General features: G+C 45.0%; 1 protein-coding gene across 7 annotated transcripts in view; it reads left to right on the forward strand.

The window, feature by feature from the left end:
• The window catches only part of tp53bp2a (tumor protein p53 binding protein, 2a), a 39,785-nt gene extending 21,177 nt beyond the window's left edge, over positions 1 to 18,608 (forward strand). For 3 of the 7 annotated variants that reach the window (XM_066662293.1, XM_066662294.1, XM_066662295.1), the window contains exons 8-21: positions 166 to 330; positions 1,793 to 1,831; positions 3,815 to 3,862; positions 4,965 to 5,163; positions 6,968 to 7,018; positions 8,052 to 8,165; positions 8,319 to 8,452; positions 9,376 to 9,805; positions 10,944 to 11,701; positions 13,494 to 13,631; positions 14,567 to 14,700; positions 15,058 to 15,224; positions 16,013 to 16,212; positions 16,787 to 18,608. In XM_066662293.1, coding sequence (XP_066518390.1) covers positions 166 to 330; positions 1,793 to 1,831; positions 3,815 to 3,862; positions 4,965 to 5,163; positions 6,968 to 7,018; positions 8,052 to 8,165; positions 8,319 to 8,452; positions 9,376 to 9,805; positions 10,944 to 11,701; positions 13,494 to 13,631; positions 14,567 to 14,700; positions 15,058 to 15,224; positions 16,013 to 16,212; positions 16,787 to 16,828 — 2,619 coding nt within the window. In that variant the 3' untranslated portion in view covers positions 16,829 to 18,608. The remainder of the gene's footprint in view (positions 1 to 165; positions 331 to 1,792; positions 1,832 to 3,814; positions 3,863 to 4,964; positions 5,164 to 6,967; positions 7,019 to 8,051; positions 8,166 to 8,318; positions 8,453 to 9,375; positions 9,806 to 10,943; positions 11,702 to 13,493; positions 13,632 to 14,566; positions 14,701 to 15,057; positions 15,225 to 16,012; positions 16,213 to 16,786) is intronic. The other 4 variants (XM_066662298.1, XM_066662296.1, XM_066662300.1 and 1 more) reach the window with 4 other exon arrangements.
• Positions 18,609 to 19,656: the final 1,048 nt, after the last annotated feature.

Genomic DNA, 19,656 nt, shown 5'->3' on the forward strand with positions numbered 1-19,656 from the left:
GTACACAACTTTGTGTAAACATTTCTCAGAAGAGAAGAAAGACCGTGTTAATGGTTTCCTCTGACTCAGGAATGTTTTGAAATACACCTCTGTGTCGAAGGAGTGATGTAATTTAGATGCTGTGATTTGAACCTAAAATATAATACGATATCCTCTTGCACGCAGCTGAGGAACAACATGAACCAAGAGCAGAACACCAAGCTGCAGCACCAGAGGGAGAACCTGAACAAGAAGAACCAGGAGGTGGCCGCCATGGACAAGCGCGTCAGCGAGCTCCGCGATCGCCTCTGGAAGAAGAAGGCAGCCCTGCAGCAGAAGGAGAACCTTCCTGTGAGTAAATGCAGTGTGGCCGCCTTTCACACCTGGCTCGTTTAGAGCTGAGAACTCAAACTCTGTTTCCAGAAGGCGCTAGCCAAATCACAGTGGTGCAGCACAGCAGATCTGAGACACTTTGTGATCAGAAAACACCGTAAATTAGATTTATTAATTATCCTAATGTAATCTGAAATAATGAAAATCACATGAAATCAAATGAAAATAATGAATGCCCTTATTCTAATTGATTTCTTTTCCAAAATTAAACAGTGGGTCAGTTTTTTGGACAAGACTTAAAGTCGACACGGGACGTGACGTTGGGGCGCGGAGTAAATGTGGGAGAGGCATGATTTTAAACGTTGAGATTTGATTGGAAGGTGGAAAGCTGGCGTTCCAAAAGTGTTCAACCCCTTTTTTTCTGAAATGACACTTTTTACGAACTGTTGTTTAAATGATTCAGGATTCAGAACAAAATCAGTTTCATCTCATTCCAAGTGTCAGCATCATTCCTCTGTGCCCTTCAGCCTAGATCTGGGTCCAACCGTGTGTCCCCTGAAGGATGTAATGTCTCTTATCCCACCCTCATCAGAATCGATGGACCCAGTCGGACCCCAGGCCTCATAGCCCAGGTGCTTAATGCCGGGACCTGGTTACATGAATTTAGCCGTCAAAAACAAATATGAACGTAGGGGATGAGAGGTGCTCGTGTGGTGTGACATAACCAAAGAGCAGCGATGAGTGTCTGCCCTGCCCCGTGTAACACATTACCTCAGGTTCTCTTTGTAGGAGATAGTCCATACTGTCCTCTCTGTAACACCCAGGCACCCTCCACTTTCAGAACAAAACACAGCAGTTCTGATCAGCCGTGTTATTAGACCCACCTCCCGACGACAACCTAACTCACGTAATGATGTGAATTAAGAGTGGTCCGAGTCAAACGTGTAGTGTCACGACTGTCCCGAACAGAACATGGCACAAATGTTTAACTCTAATCTGACTGAGTGAACGTCGTGAAAGAGAAAAATGTCTTGTAGTCTAATCTCAACATAAGGTAGAGGGTCATGGTAATTGGTAGCAAGCGAAACGCACATCTCCTGCTCTTGTTCCTGACCGTGTGGTGAGGAGTAGACTCTGGAGTCATTCACCACGGTACTGACCGTGAGCTAATGCAGAGTTTTGATTGATCAGAGTGAACATGTGCAGTGATAGGACTGATTTATAAAAGTTGCCCGTCCTGCACACTCTCTGTGACGTCGCCATGTGGTTGAAGAGCTCACTGCACTGAGGAGGTGTGTTTTCAGTGATATGAACCAGGACCGCGCTCTGCTCTCATTTCAGCTCGACTTTAAGCCTAATCCTGAACTGCACCGTGTCCTGAAACATGTTCTTAGTTAATCATTACTGTCTTGCTCAGTTAATTATTACGCTTAGCATTACGTGGATGCTAAGTCAAACCCATGTTTGTTTCTTATAAAAGCCTCAGATCCCCAGCATCTTAGAATCTGCACAAATCAAAGTAAGACTTCTTTATCTTCTGAACATTTCAGTTGTCTCTGGGTCACTCACAAACGCGTTTCCTCCTCTCACTGACGGTGTGAGTCTAGGCACATGGTGAACGGACCAGTTCAGTTTCTACTAACACAGCCTTTCCGCTGTCTCTGAAAACCACGTTATACAATGATTACATCGGTCAGAGTTTGGAAAGAGATCTGAGTGTGCAGATATCAGAGACCACGTTTCACTATTTAATTTCTTGTTAAAATGGTCTTTTTAATGAGTTGCTTTTTAGGAAATATTATTGATATTATACAGCATTGTGTAGGATCCTGAGGCTGAAAACAAGAAATCAAGCTGCATTCCTTTGTCTTAACATCTTTCCACTACAGGAAGGAGCCGGAGAGAGACTGAAACTGAGAAAGGAATAAAAAATCTAATCCAAATGAGCTGCTAGTGCTCACTGTCCGTATCCTAAAGTTACATAATGGAGTTTCTCCAGTGCTGAGCCCAGAGTAGCAGTAACAGGGGCTCTATTCTCCTGTTACGGCTCAGTGGAGCGTCACAATGATTTTGAAACGGTAAAAAGTCACAAATACGAAGTAGAGTTGCTTTAATGGCCGTTTTGAGTGTTGTTAAAGAAATGAACAGTGGTCTCTGACTTTTGCACATAATTGTTTTTTATGGTGCAAGCTTGAAATCGGAGGATTATGTCGCTGTCTTTATTCTATTTAAAACTTTGATCATCAGAGCACTCAGGTTTCTTTTAATAGAACGTCTATCAAAATTAGTTCAATTTAAAGCTGCTCAAAGTAAAAAGCAGTTAAGTTCCCTGTAGTGACGGATGAATCAAACGCTGTGGTGTTAAGTAAACATGGCATCGGATGGCCTTTATGTCTGTCCGCCTACCATTAAATACATGTGCACTCCTCAGTCTCCAGGTGTACTTGTGTATACCTTCACATGGCTCTACACACAATGCTGAAAGTTAGAGAGCAGAGAACGTCCCACCGCTTCCTACAAGAGCTCTCCCTGCTGAACACTGAGAAAGACAGAAGCAGAAAACACATTGCTATCCTCTCTCCAGTGCTCCCTCTGTCTCTATCGCATCCTCAGGGACTCCTCCAGCTGTAGCCCGGCAGTGCATGTCTTCAGCTGGATAGCGAAAGTGGTTTTGGAAGGAGGGCTGTGGAGGGAGAGTGGGGGATTTTTAGCTTCCTAAAAAAAATGACCTACTCCAGCTTTAACTGCATGTTTTCATTGACAAATCATTTTATTTATGTCTCAAGTCTAAAACCCAAAGATGATAAAGCATCTGTTGATTGAACCTTCCTTTTTCAACAAATTGTTTGTCGTCCTACTCTTCGTTTTGTTTCTAGGTCGTCAGTGATCCACATCCTTTCTGAGGTCTCGCGTGATGCTTGTGAATTTGAAATATATTAGATTTCACCCAGTGATCTCTGAATTTATCAAAGCGGATCAGTCACTTTCTCAACGTAATGAAGCTGCTGTGATGAAGCAAAATCTCCTTCTCGCAAAATCTCTCTTGTTTTTTAATCAACTGTCACTCTTCCCTCTCTCTTTCGGGTGGAGAATAAGAATTTTAACCTCTGTCCTTTTTTGAAGCCTTCTTTCTCCTCCAGATCCTAAACCCAGATGGTGGAGGTGGGTTTGTTGTGGCACCGAGCGTGCTTTCTGAGAGTTGGTGTTCGTCACGGCTCTGTGTGGAATCTTAATGAATTGCCTTTTTCAAACTAACACAAAGAGGTTGCGTTTCCTTCTTTCATCGCTGCCAGGAAAACCGCTCGACGCCACCGAGCAAGCATGCGGGTCCAAACCCGAGTGGGTTCTATGATTTTATTTATTCCGGCTTGCACCAAACTAACATGATTCTCGCTCTTTCCCCGCCCTGGTGCCTCGGGACCGTCTCTTTTTAACAGAAGACAAGGCTGTTGTTGTCCTGTTGTGAATGTGCTGAAGTTTCTTTCTTCTTGTTTCTCTCAAGAATGGCTTCCCCGTTAAGGAGAAGGCTTCAAAAGACCCTCATCCTAAGGTAAAACCGCTGCACTGGATGGTGTTAATCGGCTCATCTGTGCAGTTCATTTTGTTTTGCGGAGGAGGGTGAAGAATAGTGTTCTCAGTCATGGATTTCTGTCTTTTAAGTTTGCATTTTGAGTTGTTTTAAGTTTTTTGTTCACACTGTGGCACAAACAGAGCTTCAGATTTATTCATTTTTTGTCGACCAGTGCTTTCAGGTTTAAACATGTTGTTACAGTTGTTGTTTTTTTTACTTTGATAGTTTGTATCAGGGCTGAAAGATTTGGGGAAATATCTAACAGCGATATTTCTGACAAATGTACCGTAATTGTTTTGTATTAACTCTGGTCCGGTGGGCTGTTCCACCAAAAAGAATTAAGATTAGAGAACCTAAACCCAGAGCTGAGTACTGTCCAGTTGGAACTGATAAACCTGGCTTTGTGGTATACCCCAGACCTGTTTTTTAAGCTCTGAATGCCCGACTGTTATTTATCTGTGGTTGTGGTCAGCTACAGCCCTAACCCTAGTGTCCAGCTGACTTTGACTGATCCAACTCTAATGTACAGAAGCTAAATGCTACCATATAAAACTCAAGTGATGATGTAGGGTAGAATTAAATATAGCATCTGTTTTGAGGGGAAAATGACACTCTTTCTTTCAACAGCAAAAATAATGAATCTTTCAGCCCTAGTCTAAAGCTTCTTGTATTTTTTGTTTGTTAATCTCTGCCTCTGAGAACAATTGGCACCATTAATTATGGCTTCATCCATTAAATATACCTGTGCTAATTCTTTCCATCTGCCTCAGTGCCCAAGGCTCTGTCCAAGCGAGAAATCTGGGCAACAAGGGTTTATTCAGAATGTAGTAAATTCACAAGCTGATGTCTGTGTTTTCAGAAGTGCGTTGATCATCGATACACTTTTGTTAATTTCTTTTTTTTTTGTTTTTATCTTTCTTTCTACCTTTCCTCTTTTTCCTCCATTTTCCTCTGTGCTTGTGTCTTCCATATTCCACATTCCTATTTCCAACTGTCTTTCTTCCTTTCTTCTTTCTACCTCTGATCCTTTCTGTTACTGTCTCTTTCTGTCCCCTCTCTCTCTCTATCCCCCTCTCACCAGGTGCCTTCTGATGGTCAGGCCCCCCAGCCGGTTGGTCCCTCTCGGGTGGCTGCAGTCGGGCCGTACATTCAGTCGTCCACCATGCCTCGAGGCTCAGTGAGACACGAGCCGTTGGTGAAGCCCACCTACCCGGACGGCACGGCCACGCTGCCGCCTCAGGACAGGAGCGCAGCTTTATCCCAAGGCCCACCTGGCCAAGGTAAGGCTCCCACGTCTCAGTTCAGCCGAGGTTGGAACCGGCTTGTAGTGTGGGAAACGCTCGAAAGCTCTTTGGAAAGATTTGGTAGGAATGAGTTCTGGAAATGAAGTACCTCTTCTGGTTAATGTTGGGGTGGATGCAGTAATGACTCCACAGGAAGTTTACATGGACTTGGTTGTGCGTTCACAGCTGGGGAGGAGCATCATGCCACATCTCTTTTAGAAAGGCTGGAGCATGGCTTCGATGTCCTGCTCAGCTCAGAAGGTAGATGACCGTGGATTTGTGGTTTGCTGTGGTGCAGTGTCCTATTTCTCTCTCTGTCTCAGGTTGATAGTTATTTTGCGGATTGTTGGTTGTGTAGCAGATGTGCGCTCCTACTCGGTCAGAATGTAAATTTCAAAGCCGACCTGTAGGTCTTTTCAAACCCCTGCCTCCAAAGAATCCCTTAAAGCATTTTCTTTATATTTTGTTTTGTAATTTCCCCAGTTTTTGTCAGATTTTCTCTCAATTATCAGCCGTCTCCATTTTCTCCAGCCTCAGGAGGATGTGTGTTCTCATAAAAGATTTTTGAACTGCTGCTAAAGGAGCTGAACACTGAACATCTTAACACACCAGAGCACGCAAACTGCCCAGCTCTGTCAGACACACCCAGCCGCGTCCCGATCGGGAGGCTGAGGACACCACACGGACACGGACCACTCCTAAATTACGTTGTTGTGTGAGTTCAGATGTCGTCGGGAGGCGGGTCTAGAAACTGTCGATCATGGCTAAAGAAGTGTTGTGTGTGTGATGCTGGCGGTGTTCTGAAAGAAGAAGTAAAAGCGATAGTGGATGGTTCCTGGGTATTACGGAGAGGACGGTGTGGACTGTCTCCTACAAAGAGAACCTGAGAGAATGTGTTACACGTCCAGAGCGTTTCCTCAGTTCGGTTGTTCCACTGACAGTTGCAGCAGAGCCTCCCTCTCTCTCTCCTCCGTGTTTACAGATGTGCGCCGGATGTGTTTCCTATTGGTCATCGTTAGGAACACATCGCAGGAAACGTCAGACCGGGCCCAAAGATGCAAACAACTCTTAACACACTCCACTTTTCCTCTGGGAGTCGTGAGTCTGTTGAAGGGAACAGATGAATAAGTCGTGAGACATAGGCACATGGTGCAACGGCACCCTTGCAGATTAATCAGCAAACTGCAAGCTTCTGGCAACGTTGAAAGAGCCCAAAACAGCAGCCTCTTCCAAAGCCTAGCCCCCTGTCATTCTCTTTTCTCCCTCTTTTTGTTCTCTCTCATCTTCAATAATCCTCCCTGTGGAGTTCATTTGTAGTCATTAAAATTGCATGAGGTCTCCACCAAAACAGCTATTAATAAAGAAGTGCCTCAGAAGCGAGCTCCCAACCTCATCCTTTTTCTCATTCTTCTCTTTTACTTGTCCACTTTTTCTCCTGGGGATATGCAGGAGTTAAACGTAACAGGTTTTCTCAAGTCTGCCGAGATGTTGCACTCAATCAGTTCCGCGTGATGACCCAATATTCAGTGAGAAAGAAGGAGAGGATGTTGGAGGCTAGAAAAGGCAAGATACAGCAGATTGTGTTGAAATCTCGTCCAGAGAGCTGCCGCCTCTTATCCGGACTGAGTGGAGGGATGACGCCAGCCCTGTTTAGAGGCTCTCACCGGGTGTTTTCACTCTCTGAATGCTTGATTTCTTCCTCCGTTTTGTTTGAAGAGATATTTAGTGCTTTGTTGTTTTTATTTCTACTTGTTGTTTTCCTTCCAGATTCAGTTTTGTCTGTGCTTTGTTTTTTTTTTAGAAGCAATGTTCTTGCTTAAGCCGCTGAAAGAGCTACGGGCCAAGAGAAAAGGTACACAGATATTTGGCTGTGTTTGGTGTGTGTGGTGTGTGTGTGTGTGTGTGTGTGTGTGTGTGTGTGTGTGTGTGTGTGTGTTAGAGAGAGCAAGCTTTAAACTGCAGTGGACTGGAGTTTTGGCACGTTCAAACAGATCAAGTCTGTTTTTCTATATTTCGCTTAGGGGGGAAAAAATTATCTTTGTTCAGTGCATGTTCACATTAAAGTGTGAATCTGGAGTCCACCACACCACACACTGTGACACAAGACCCCAGTCAGTTTACTGTGCGCTGCCCAAGTCAGAAATCACCGGATAAAATGAGCCGTTCTGATTCTGCTCCACTTCTGACGTCAAGTGCAGAGACTTTAAAAGGGTTCCGCCCCCTCGACTGAGTCTGTCCAATCACAGCGCTGGACCCATGTTTATGTGAGAGCACAAAGATGAGGTTAAACTCAGCAAAACAGACACAACGAGCGCGGAGAAATAAGAGCACTGAGTAAAAACGGAGAAGAAAGAGAACAGAGTGAAAACGGCTAAAAACCAGAGCTTCTGCTCCTCGCTCCTCACTGCTGTGCGCTCGGGGTCGGGGTGAACAGCTAGCGGCTCATTATCATTTAAAGGAACAGGTGCTGAAAGCGGGCGTTCTGAACAGGGGCTGTTTACACAGGGGGAGAACACTGCTGTGGGGCTCGTGGGGTTTGGACTAAAGCAGGTCACAGATGTTTCAGTAAGAAACAGAACTGTGTTCCACTGTGGAGAATCCAGTGGTGGTTTTTAAAGTTATGTGCGAGCAGAGCAAGTCTAAACATTGGATGGTTTGCTGTGTGATAATGAAGTGGGTCAGCTGGAAACAGAAAGCTTCTCCCAATGCTGGGCAAAATGTTCTGTTTTCTCTGACCAGCCTCGTTCTGTTATTGCTTTCTGTCTCTTTTGGAGTGCAGTGTCTGCTCAAGTGAAAGGCCTTGATCTTACAGAATATTCCATTATCACTTGTTCTTTATTAAATTGCTTTAGTATCTTTTCCCTAAACACCTCCTCTTCCTCCAGGGCTGCAGTCAGCGAAGGTGTCGGACTGGAGCACCCCTGCTGCCATGGAGTCCATCGCTGTCCACGGCTCCTCTACCCTTCCCCGCGTGCCAAGCCAGGCCCCGGCAGAGCAAGGTGACCCCACACACTGCACCTAGACCTCGATTTGATTACACCTATTAAAACAGCTGCGACCTTGCCCTCGCGTCGCAGCTGTGCTGCACCGGGTTGTGCTGTGAATGCTAATTTGTGTCCTCATGTCACTCCTCTCCAACCCCACGACTCCAGATGAGACGGAGGTGCTGAAACGTGGCCAGCAGGACCGCAAAGTACGTCCCGTCTCCATGTTCGAACCCTCAGAGACGCCTGCGGCATCCTTACGCAAGAACCAAAGCAGCGAGGACCTCGTGAGAGACGCCCAGGTAGTAGATTTAGTGGGGACATGTGGCTTGGGGTCAAATACACTGCTGCGATTCAGAGTACACACACACCCATATGAAGCCAAAAAAGATTAATTTGATTATTTTATTTAATGGAGAACATAAGGGGAAATATCTTTATCTGAAAAAACACAGTGCTCGGCTTTTGTTCTTTAGGCCTGAGTTACTATTTGACTTTAAACTCTTTCTGCCTGGTAATTAACTTAAACTTAATTACAAAGCCTTTTCTAATAATAATAATTATAATAAACATATTATTAAACATTTACCAACTGCCCTGTGTGTGTTCATGTTTGGGAGATGAGAGAGAGATGGGGCTCCACCCATCTCATGACTGTGACTGTGTCCAACAGCAGATAAAAAACAAAAACCGAGGTTGGTGAGAAAGTGGTGCCCGTGTTCTGGACGTGATGCTGCAGTGGAGCGTCTCTCCGTCCACACATACAAATAGCTACAGAACACTCAGATACCCAGCAGGGGGCGCCAATAATGTCAGACAACCCCTCTCTCTTTATAGCTTTCTTTAGGTTTTATGTTTGTGTTAGTGTTTTATCCTGTGTGGACGATTAAAGTTTTAATGTTGGATAAAGGGAAATCAGATTCACATACACCTCTAGTGCAGAGTGGCAAAGCAACAGGAGTAAAATAAAAAAAGCTACAAATGAGCCGAGAAATCTACAATTAATGAGATATTCAATTAAAGATCTCTTTTCTAATGTTTCTTAAATGCTGGTACCACAAGTTCCTGTCTAGTTTGAGGAAGAAGGACGGTCCTGAATATTAAAATATTCTGCCAAAAGTTAAGAATCTGAATTTAAAAAAGGTCCATGAATGGCCTACATGCTTAAAAGCCTTTAAATCTATAACATCCTCATGTTTTCTGTCTTTTGTTCCCCCTCCTGCAGAGTGCTGTCAAACACATCGTCAAGGTCCCCCCTCCAGTGCCAAGCAAACCCAGTAAGGTCAACTTACCCTCTGGTGGTCAGATTGGGTACGGCAAGCCTCCGCTCAATACAGGAACCTTCCCTGGCAAGAGCAAACCAGCCAGCCAGCAACAGCTCACCGGCGCCCACTCCCGCGGACCCCCATCCCAGAGCAACACTTTACCACTGCCCTCCAAGCAGGAGGCACCTCCGGCTGCCACTGTGCGACCGTTCACACCGGAGCCCCCAGGGACAAAGGACACTGGTGGGCAGCTCTTCCACAAGCCCCAGACTCTGGCCGCCAGCTCCATCTACTCCATGTACACAAAACAGACCACGCTGGGTAAGGGACTCCAGGCGGGGGTGCAGGGGGCGCTGAGCCGAGCCCAGACCCGCAACACCTTTGTCAGCAGTAAGTAAGACTTCAGCATTTTGAGTTCTTTAGTGCAGAGGAACACAGTGAAGCTTAAGTCCAACTGGTCAAAGCCTACAGTGTAGTCTGACACACACCTCTCACACAGACTGCCCTGTGATTGGGCAAGAGATACAGGAACATGAACTGCTCTCCTCCACACACAGCAGCACGTTCACAGCAAGAGATTTCCTCAGACAAGGTGTGGAGGCCAGGGACGAATTAAAATGTTGAACAAAGGAAAAATACAGACGTCTCAAACTGAAGAAGAAAAAAAACACAGTATCGTCTACATTTTTAGCAGTTTTTTTCCACAGGTTTAATGTGGACATTACTCTCTGTCTGTTCACAGCAGCTAATATCAAACTGACCAATGAAAAGCTGAAAAATTACAGTTTCTTTAACAAATATTTGTTATATATATATTGTAATATATCCGTCAAAACCAAGTATACCTACCTATTCCCCCCCCCCCCAGTTCTCCCAGCACTTTCTGAGTGTCCGCGCTAAAGTTAACAACTGATCTCGTGTTTACTCATGAGAAATATTAGAGCAGCGTGACTATAAATAATCACCATAAAGATTAAAGTTTAGTGATGATACACTCTGCTTTTGCTGGAACATGGATTCACAGCGGCAGTGATGGAGGAGAATACACTGCAGACTGTGGTCACGGAGGTGGACGTGGCTGCTTGGAATCCACTAAAATAAATCTGTTTGTCAATATTTGCTGTCTACAATAGACACAAGTTCGTTTTACACATGAAACCTTTGGACATGCTCCAGATAAAGATATTCTTTCATTTCTGAGTTCTACTGGGTATAAATGGTGTTATCTGTGGTTTGTTTTTACTGTTTCCCTCAGAGAAATAGTCTTTTCCTGTTCCTGAAAAGTTAGCTTTTTGGAGATACGCGTTTTTAAATCGACATTGACCATATATTGAACGATAAGTCTGTAATTTAATTATAGTGACAGACATGCTTTTGTAAGTATTACAGCGTGTAAAATATATTCCAGTGTCTTTTGGAAGCAAAGTCGTATATTTGTAGCCTTGTGGAAGTAGTCGTTTCTGCCAGTTTATGCATAGATCTGAATGTGCATGTCCTGAAGATCATGCTTGTCTTGTCTTCTCCACAGTGTATGGAAAACCCGTGATCCCGACGGGCCAGCAGTCCCAGCTCCAGCATTTAGAGAACCCCTACCTGGAGAGGCCTAGCGGCTCTGAGATGGAGACGGACCACGCCACAAACGGTGCCCCCCCTCCAGAAAACCAGGAGACGGAGCGCATCCCAAGACCGCTGAGCCCCACCAAACTGCTGCCCTTCATCTCCAACCCCTACCGCAACCAGAGCGACGTGGACCTAGAGGCTCTGCGGAAGAAGCTCTACAACGCTCCCAGACCCCTCAAGAAGCGCAGCTCCATCACCGAACCCGAAGGACCTGCCGGCCCCAACATCCAGAAGCTCCTCTACCAGAAGACCACCCTGGCTGCTATGGAGACCACCGTGATCTCCCCAAGTCCTGCAGAGGAGGAGAACGCACCAGCATCTGACTCCCCCGCGTCTGAAACAGCCTCGTCTGAGCCGCCTGAACCACCACGTTCTGACCCACCAGCTCCCACCATGGTGCTGAAGATCGAAGGTGAAGATTTTATCCCACCTCCTCCGCCTTCGCACCCGGCGCCACGTCCTGATGACGCTCTGTTACCCCCACCGCCACCCCCTCTGGTGGAAGAGTTGATGCCATCGCTTTCACCGTCTGCTGACAACTACGTGGAAGAGTTCCCTCCATACCCTCCGCCCCCGTACCCCAGTGGTGCTGAGCAGGACATTCTGGGAGAAGACACCTTCAACATGAAGCCACCTGAGATCACGGGACAGGTTCCTCTCCCTCCTGTGAGTATCTGAGTGTTTGCTTCCACACGGAATCATAAAATAGAGGTCTGAACTAGGGCTGGGCAATTAATAGAAAATGTATCTAAATCGACTTTCACAACTTTGAATCCATGTAAACTTGCGTAGTTCTGTTTCTTATTTTTTTGAACACTGTGCTTTCATGTACTGTCCCTTTAAAACCACGACTCTGCTCCGTCCAATCAGCCACACGGAGGAGAACCTAAACACGGAGGCGGACCGAGCGACTGGAGCGACTCGTACCAAACAGAAACGCTGCTTCTGTGGTTTAGACGTGTTTTGACTTTAGTGAAGACGACACCAAACATAAAATTTAAACACTGAGAAAAACAGTTTCAAACCAAAGTTAATCTCCCTGAACACGGTCACGCGCTGAACACGGTCACGCGCTGAACACGGTCACGCGCTGAACACTGCCACGCGCTGAACACTGCCACGCGCTGAATATGAACAGGGCATGGCTCAAACCTTTTTTGGAGTGTATTTACACACAACCCTCGTCTGTGAACTTTCAGTTAAAACACAATAATCCTTCATTAACAGTAATAGAGGTGAAATATGGTGATAATATGAATATAATCATGAAATTGATGTGTGGTCGTATCGACCAGCGCTAGTTTGGTGTTAAACGGGCTGTTTTCCAAGTATCCATCTAATGCCTGGCTCACAGCACCAGAGTCTAATAGACCTCACCTACGTCAGAATCCTGAGACACAACACAGAACTAGGCTTGTCACAGTAGAGATTTTTTTTGTGATTGATTGTCATAGAAAAAATTGCAGTAAGTGACATTAATGTACCACTGATTTACAAATAATATAATACCGTAATAAAGTTATTGCACGCCTTTAAAACAATGCTAGGTTTTAGCTTAAAATGACATCACCGTTGTGGTGCTCCGCTGAGCTCTAACAGAGGGAACAGAGCCCCTGACATTGCTACCTCAGGCTCAGCACTGCAGAAACTGCACTATGTGACTTTCAGAGGAGGGTGGGAGTGTGTTCTGAGCAGAAAAGAGGGGACACTCCTGTTGTTGTGCAGATTTTATTTTAGCTGATGTCATAGCCAGTTAATACACAATAGAAGTCCTGGTCTAATGAGATTATTTTTAAAATACAGAGGTAAACTAAGGCACTGTAGCGTGTGGTTGCCCTGGATGTTCCCACTGTTACTGTGCTGATTCCTGTCTGAAACTGCGCTGGGCTACTTTTCAGTAGTTATGTAATTAATCCTAATACACAGTGTGTTTTGTTTTGTTAGACAGTAGATGAGCCTTTATTTATTGCCCTCTAATCTCCTACACTTGTGGCCTGAGCTGGCCCTCGTTGACCCGACTGGACCATCGGTGTTTATCCACTCGCCTCTGTAAAAACGCAAAGACCCCCTGCTCCTTTAATTCTCTTAAACCGTTCTTTCTACATAAAGCTCCTGCGACTGAAATAAATAATGCCCCACATCTCAGTGCCCTTGTATTTACTCTTAATGAGCTGTGTCCCATTTTAAACCCTGAAAGAGCTCTTTATTCCAGGAGGAAAATGGCTATAATCGGCTTACGCAATCGCAATAAGTGAAACCAGACCCTTTTTTGCTGTGGTTCAGTCTTTGACTCCCCCCTCGAGACGCAGGACGTACGGCTGTTTATTCGCGGTCAGAGATGAGCTCAGATTCTTGACGCTGGTTTTGAAAGAGACACACACTCTCGATGTGTGTGTGGTTCTACGTCATTTCAGCGAAGCCCTGGTTCTCAGTTTAACGAACCGTCTGCTTTTCTCAGGGGAAGAGGACCAACTTGCGGAAGGTCGGATCCGAGCGCATTGATCACAACATGAGAGTGAAGTTCAACCCCCTGGCTCTTCTGCTCGACTCGTCTCTGGAGGGAGAGTTCGACCTGGTGCAGAGGATCATCTACGAGGTGGGTGTTTCATTTCGGAGAAGACATGACGGCACAGTTTTATTGATAACGTGGATATCTTCAGTAACACACTGAACGACTGAGTTATTGAGAGAATCATTTTTAACATGGATTCAGGGCAGTGCTGGATGAGATGTATGTTAAAAAATGTATTATTCTATTTTTTTAAGTGGTGTTTATTGTCCACTTTCACCACAGTACGGGGATGAGTCCCGATCCTGACCTCCAGTCAAACAGGAGTTGTAATTGAAGCAGGTAGTTTTTGGCAGGAAGTGGTTAAAATGATGTAGTGTGGAAATAATTATGAGTCTGTCACACTTCCAGGACCTTGAGTCCCGTTCAACAACTTTTATGCCTCGGGACGGCTTTTCCCACAATTCAGCTGTCCGTATTAGCCCTGAATCAACAAATCAGCTTCAAGTTCATCGTTCTGAGCCTCCAGAGCACTGCAGAGTTACAGCTGTGTTTGTGTGTAACAGCCTCTGTGTGTGTGAGGGTTTCTCCTGTATGACCCTGTTTTCCTTGCTTCCTGTTTCTGATTTTTAGCTTTTTTCCCTGGGCTTGACATTTCTGGTATTTTTAGATTTCTGTTTTTCTGATCTCTGCGTCTTCCTTTTACAGTTAATAAAGTCTTGAGTGTTTCATTTGCAGTGTTCAGAGTGGTATTGTGGTTAAATTACTCACTTGGACTTTTACAAAAGCTATTAATAAAGACACCTTTGATTTACTTAGATATTTTATAAAAATTAAAAACCTTTGGATGCAGGGAAATGATTTTCTAAATGCATAGCAGAGCCTTTGAGTTGTTAGGTGAATAAACTGGATGGATTTCAGTAAATGGAATGTACTCTGAATGTGCCCTGACTCATCCACTCAAACTCAAAGCCTGTTCCCTTCTAAGCCTCCACTGCTGACGCTCTGGTTAATGTCCACAGGTGGAAGACCCGAGTCAGCCCAACGATGAAGGAATCACAGCTCTGCACAATGCTGTCTGCGCCGGACACACAGAGATCGTTAAATTCCTGGTGCAGTTTGGTGTCAATGTTAACGCTGCGGACAGCGATGGCTGGTGAGTTATTAATGTTACAGGAGGAGAGCTCTGCTTTTAATGGTTTAAGCCGGAAACCCCATGCCACATTAATGTAGAGGAGAACATCTCACTGAAATGTAGTTGTGTGTGATTTTCTTTCACACTATAAACGAGTAAAGCTGATTTGTTCAGTGCATGGCGTGTTCCTGCCTTGTGCCCAGTGATTCCGGGTCAACTCTGGACCCACTGTGACCCTGAAGAGAATGAAGCATTTACAGAAAATGAATGAATGAATAATAACTGTAAAATCCACTCATTATTCACTGCAGAGCAAAGAAACGAATGTCTCCCTGTGAAACGTATTACTGAAGGTACTTGTGTGTCCCGTTCTGTTAGGACCCCGCTACACTGCGCTGCCTCCTGCAATAACGTGCAGGTGTGTAAGTTCCTGGTGGAGTCGGGCGCCGCCGTGTTCGCCACCACCTACAGCGACATGCAGACGGCCGCAGACAAGTGTGAGGAGATGGAGGAGGGTTACACACAGTGTTCACAGTTCCTCTACGGTGGGTATGACCTCAGCATGGCTCTCAGGAACAGTGTTAATACTGTTAACAAAAAACAATGAGGAAAAATATTCATCGGTGACCTTTTTCTCAACAAGGAGATAAAAATAATCATTTAATGATGAGAACTATGACAGTGTTTTGCACTTTTTATCAATGAATGAAAACTAAACGAAAGTGTGAACGACTGATAAATTGTTTTTGCAGAAAATCTCAAGAGAAATATAAACAGGAAAATGCTCCATCTATTTGCTGTTGTCATGGCGACTGCGCTCAAAGTTATTATTCTGTAGGCGTCGGCTCCTCTTCGTTATTGATGTTTGCTTTGACTCAGACACTGCCATGTGCTGTTTATGCCGTGTGTAAAGTGTGTGATTCAGAGTCGTTTGAACAGAGAGCTGTGATTCACTCACTATTTAAATGTTAATGTTAAATAAATGTATTTGAATTTATCTGAAAATAAGGGGAGTTCCTTCATCATTTAAGATGTTAGAGTTTTTAAATGTAATGTAACTTTTAAGCGGTTGTTTATGAAAACCTCAGAATAGTAAAACCTTTAAAAAATACATGACTCACATAAGGCTTTTATTATGTATTTAATGATGGAGTAAAACTAGAAAAAAGAAGACAACAGAGTAAAATCAGCTAAAACTAACACCTTTCAGCGATCACTCGTTTCACTTTCTTTTCCCTCTTGAGGACGCATCAACCTTTCAGGACCGGGCGGCTGATTGCTGGGGGAGATGATGTATTTCCCTGACCCTGTTTTTATTTCTCTGCCCCTCCAGGAGTCCAGGAGAAGATGGGCATCATGAACAGAGGCGTGGTGTACGCACTGTGGGACTACGACAGCAAGGAGGACGATGAGCTGCAGTTCAGAGAGGGAGACTGCATGACAGTGGTGCGGAGAGAAGACGAAGACGAGGTGGAGTGGTGGTGGGCGCGCATGGGCGACAAAGAGGGCTACATTCCCAGGAACCTCCTCGGGGTGAGTACGAGGGGCGTTAGAGACGTGTGCTGACTGAACTAAAGCATGCTGTATACACACATGAATACAACGGATCAAATAAGTTCAGACCGAGGGACACAGGACGAGTCGTAGTTGTGAGATTTTCCTCAGGGGGTTCTTTAGTGTTCACAGGTGACTGGGTATAAACAGAGCCTCCAGGTGTTTTTCAGGAGTGAAGAAGGGGAGGGGTTCACCACCCTGTGAAGATCTGCAGGGGCAAATAATGCAGTAGTTCAAGAATGTTTCTCTGGGCCCATGCTAATTTAAGACTGAGGCAAAGTGTCCTGAGGTCCAAAGAACCCAAATCCAGAACTCTTTTTTGGAAATGAGATGAGACGACTGTAATGATTCTCTTAAATTGAGTGGTGTGTGTGTAAAATAAACGTAAGCCTTTGACCGAGCAGTGACACAGAGGTGAAGCTCCGCCTGCGTCAAACTTGAAGCTGGCATTTTCTTCCGTATTTCACCTGAAATGGTGCAGTGCTTCTGTTCTAAAAACCTCACTCTTTCTGTGTCACTAATGCATTTTCTCCCTCTCTCTTCTTCTCCACAGTTGTATCCAAGAATAAAACCACGACAGAGAAGTTTAGCTTAAAGTCCACCGCGCCTGGACCTCCCTGTCCCCGGAGATGGACCGGGTCACTATCAGTATCTTCTCTTGTGAAAGACTAAAGTGTGAGGACTTGGAAACGGATGAAGCGACCAAACATGAAGGATTTTATATAAATTTTTTTTTTTCAAAGAAAAGCAAACAGAACTGAGTTCCGCTCTCAGGAGCGTTGACTGTCGGCTCGTCCGAGGCTGTCATTTTACACACGTTTTACTCCTGACTGTCTTTCTGAACTAAGGCCAGTGTCTCACTGTTGTCTGATTTCTTTAGTGACACAACAGGGTCAACACTAGAGGGCGCAAAAAGATGAAAAAGTGTAACGCTGTAAGTTTGAACCTGTGGCCACTCGTAAGTGCAGTTTATCGTTATCTCCCCCAGGGTTTACACCTCACATTTAGTGCCTACTCGGCACGGTTGGAACCGCAAAAAAACAGCGACTAAAAAAGAACCCTCTTCCAGGAGCAGGACCAGATTCGGCCGGTGGAAAAGCAGAAGAGTCGAGTCGCGTCGGTTCGATGCAGTGGAAAAGCGCCACAGGTGCGTTAAGGGTGATCTTCTGGCAGAATTCTATCAGTTGTGTTCTGATGGGGGCTCTGCTTTCTCACGTAATGCCAGAATGACAGACTTGTGATTGGTTCTTTTGCGTATCAGTCAAATTTCTTAGTGAAAGGTACCTGACAGTGGGAGACTACAGTCTGGGGACTGCAGCTGGATCTGAGTTTTGTGGCTGACCACACACTTATTATTTATATTTTAAGTTAGAAAAACCCACCAGCTGCTTTTACAGCTTACTCCTCCCCTCTCACAAACAGAGCAGAGGACAGCTATCAAATGGAGGAGGAATCCATCACTTCTTTCACATCTGCAATCAATTCCACAAGTTCAAACTTTATAGCTGTGTTTTGGCGCCCTCTAGTGTGCACCCTGCTCTGTTGCCATTGATATGTGTATAGATCTTTTATGTAATGAATTGTGGAAGGGGGTGTTACCTGCGTTTTCTATTGACGGAGTCTCCTTTTTTATTCAGTGCTTTATGGCATCAGTTATCAGTTCTTATTACACTGTCGAGTCCAGGTGATCGCAGCCTGTTCTTAAGGGGGGTCATGTTTGGATGTAAACAATGGGCCAGTTCCTTCAGCAGCTCAGAGCAGGTCAGTCTTGTAGAAGCTGGAATGGTGTATCTGCCACAATATTGAGAATGTTTTTATCACTGATTGATGATGGTGAGGATAGGATTTGATGAATTTGAAAACTTCACGTAGACCATTGTGTTTTTGTTCTCTGTGTTTTTTTTTTTCTGTCAAGGGACTTACTTCAAAGCCAGTGATGTATTTACGCTGTGGACATTTGTTTAGGGATTTTAAGACCACTCCTGTTTCATTGGTCAGTATTCTCTGCCTCGGATCTCTCTCCGACTCATTTTCACATTACACTAAACATGCCTTGAATGCTGTGGATCAAAGTCAAACTTTCCCTGAGGTGATCTCAGGCGATAGAGCCTCGTTTCTCCAGTGTCACCTTCAGAGTAAAGCTTCCTGGAGGTGAGTGTTATCAGTCGTTTGATCAGATTTCTGATGGTGTGAGGGAAGTGATGGAGTAGGGTTAACCCTTTCCTTTCCCTCTTTTTAGGCATTCCGTATTTTCACGTTGTTTTTGAGTAATATTCCGAGCGTATGCCTCTGTCAGAGCAGATGTATTTATTCATTTACAGTGATTTCTCAGTCTTGTGATTTATGTAACCCCACTCAAACATAAACCGTTTTACACACTATGCTCGTGTCCTCTGGGTCTGTTTCATCTTGTTTTACATCACGTTACGTTCCTCACATTAACAGCATGGAAATCAATTAAAGGGAGACTCCAATGAATTTTTCTAAACTCCTGCTGTTGTGTTGATGGAAACAAGGCGTCCTGCAACTCTGAGTTACACTGTTTTATCTACAGTTCGCCATAGTGTGAAAACACACACACACACACAATGTCAAAAAAGGTAAATTACAATAAATAAATATAAAATCAAGGGCGGCACGGTGGTGCAGCAGGTAGGTGTCGCAGTCACACAGCTCCAGGGGCCTGGAGGTTGTGGGTTCGATTCCCGCTCCGGATCACTGTCTGTGAGGAGTGTGGTGTGTTCTCCCTGTGTCTGTGTGGGTTTCCTCCGTGTGACTGTCTGTGAGGAGTGTGGTGTGTTCTCCCTGTGTCTGCGTGGGTTTCCTCCGGGTGACTGTCTGTGAGGAGTGTAGTGTGTTCTCTCTGTGTCTGCGTGGGTTTCCTCCGGGTGACTGTCTGTGAGGAGTGTGGTGTGTTCTCCCTGTGTCTGCGTGGGTTTCCTCCGGGTGCTCCGGTTTCCTCCCACAGTCCAAAAACACACATTGGTAGGTGGATTGGCAACTTAAAAAGTGTCCATAGGTGTGAGTGTGTGAGTGAATGTGTGTGTGTGTGTTGCTCTGTGAAGGACTGGCGCCCCCTCCAGGGTGTATTCCCGCCTTGCGCCCAATGATTCCAGGTAGACTGGACCCACTGCGACCCTGAACTGGATAAGGGTTACAGATAATGAATGAAATATAAAATCAAACTCCAATTTAATATAATTTGTATAATATCTGTGTGAAAACTCAAGTGTAATTTCTTAAGAACATCTGATTGAGGCCCATTTTATTTCTATTTTTGTAAGACATTCAGCCTGCGTTCTGCTGCAGTTCCGTGTTCCACCTGCAGATGCCAGTGTTACACAATACTTCCCTCATTGTGAGGAAACCCCTTAATGTACGGGTAATTGATTAACCCTCTAATTGCTGAAGGGTTGGATCAGG

The sequence above is a fragment of the Hoplias malabaricus genome, chromosome 2 (assembly GCF_029633855.1).
Source record: "Hoplias malabaricus isolate fHopMal1 chromosome 2, fHopMal1.hap1, whole genome shotgun sequence".
NCBI lineage: Eukaryota > Metazoa > Chordata > Actinopteri > Characiformes > Erythrinidae > Hoplias > Hoplias malabaricus.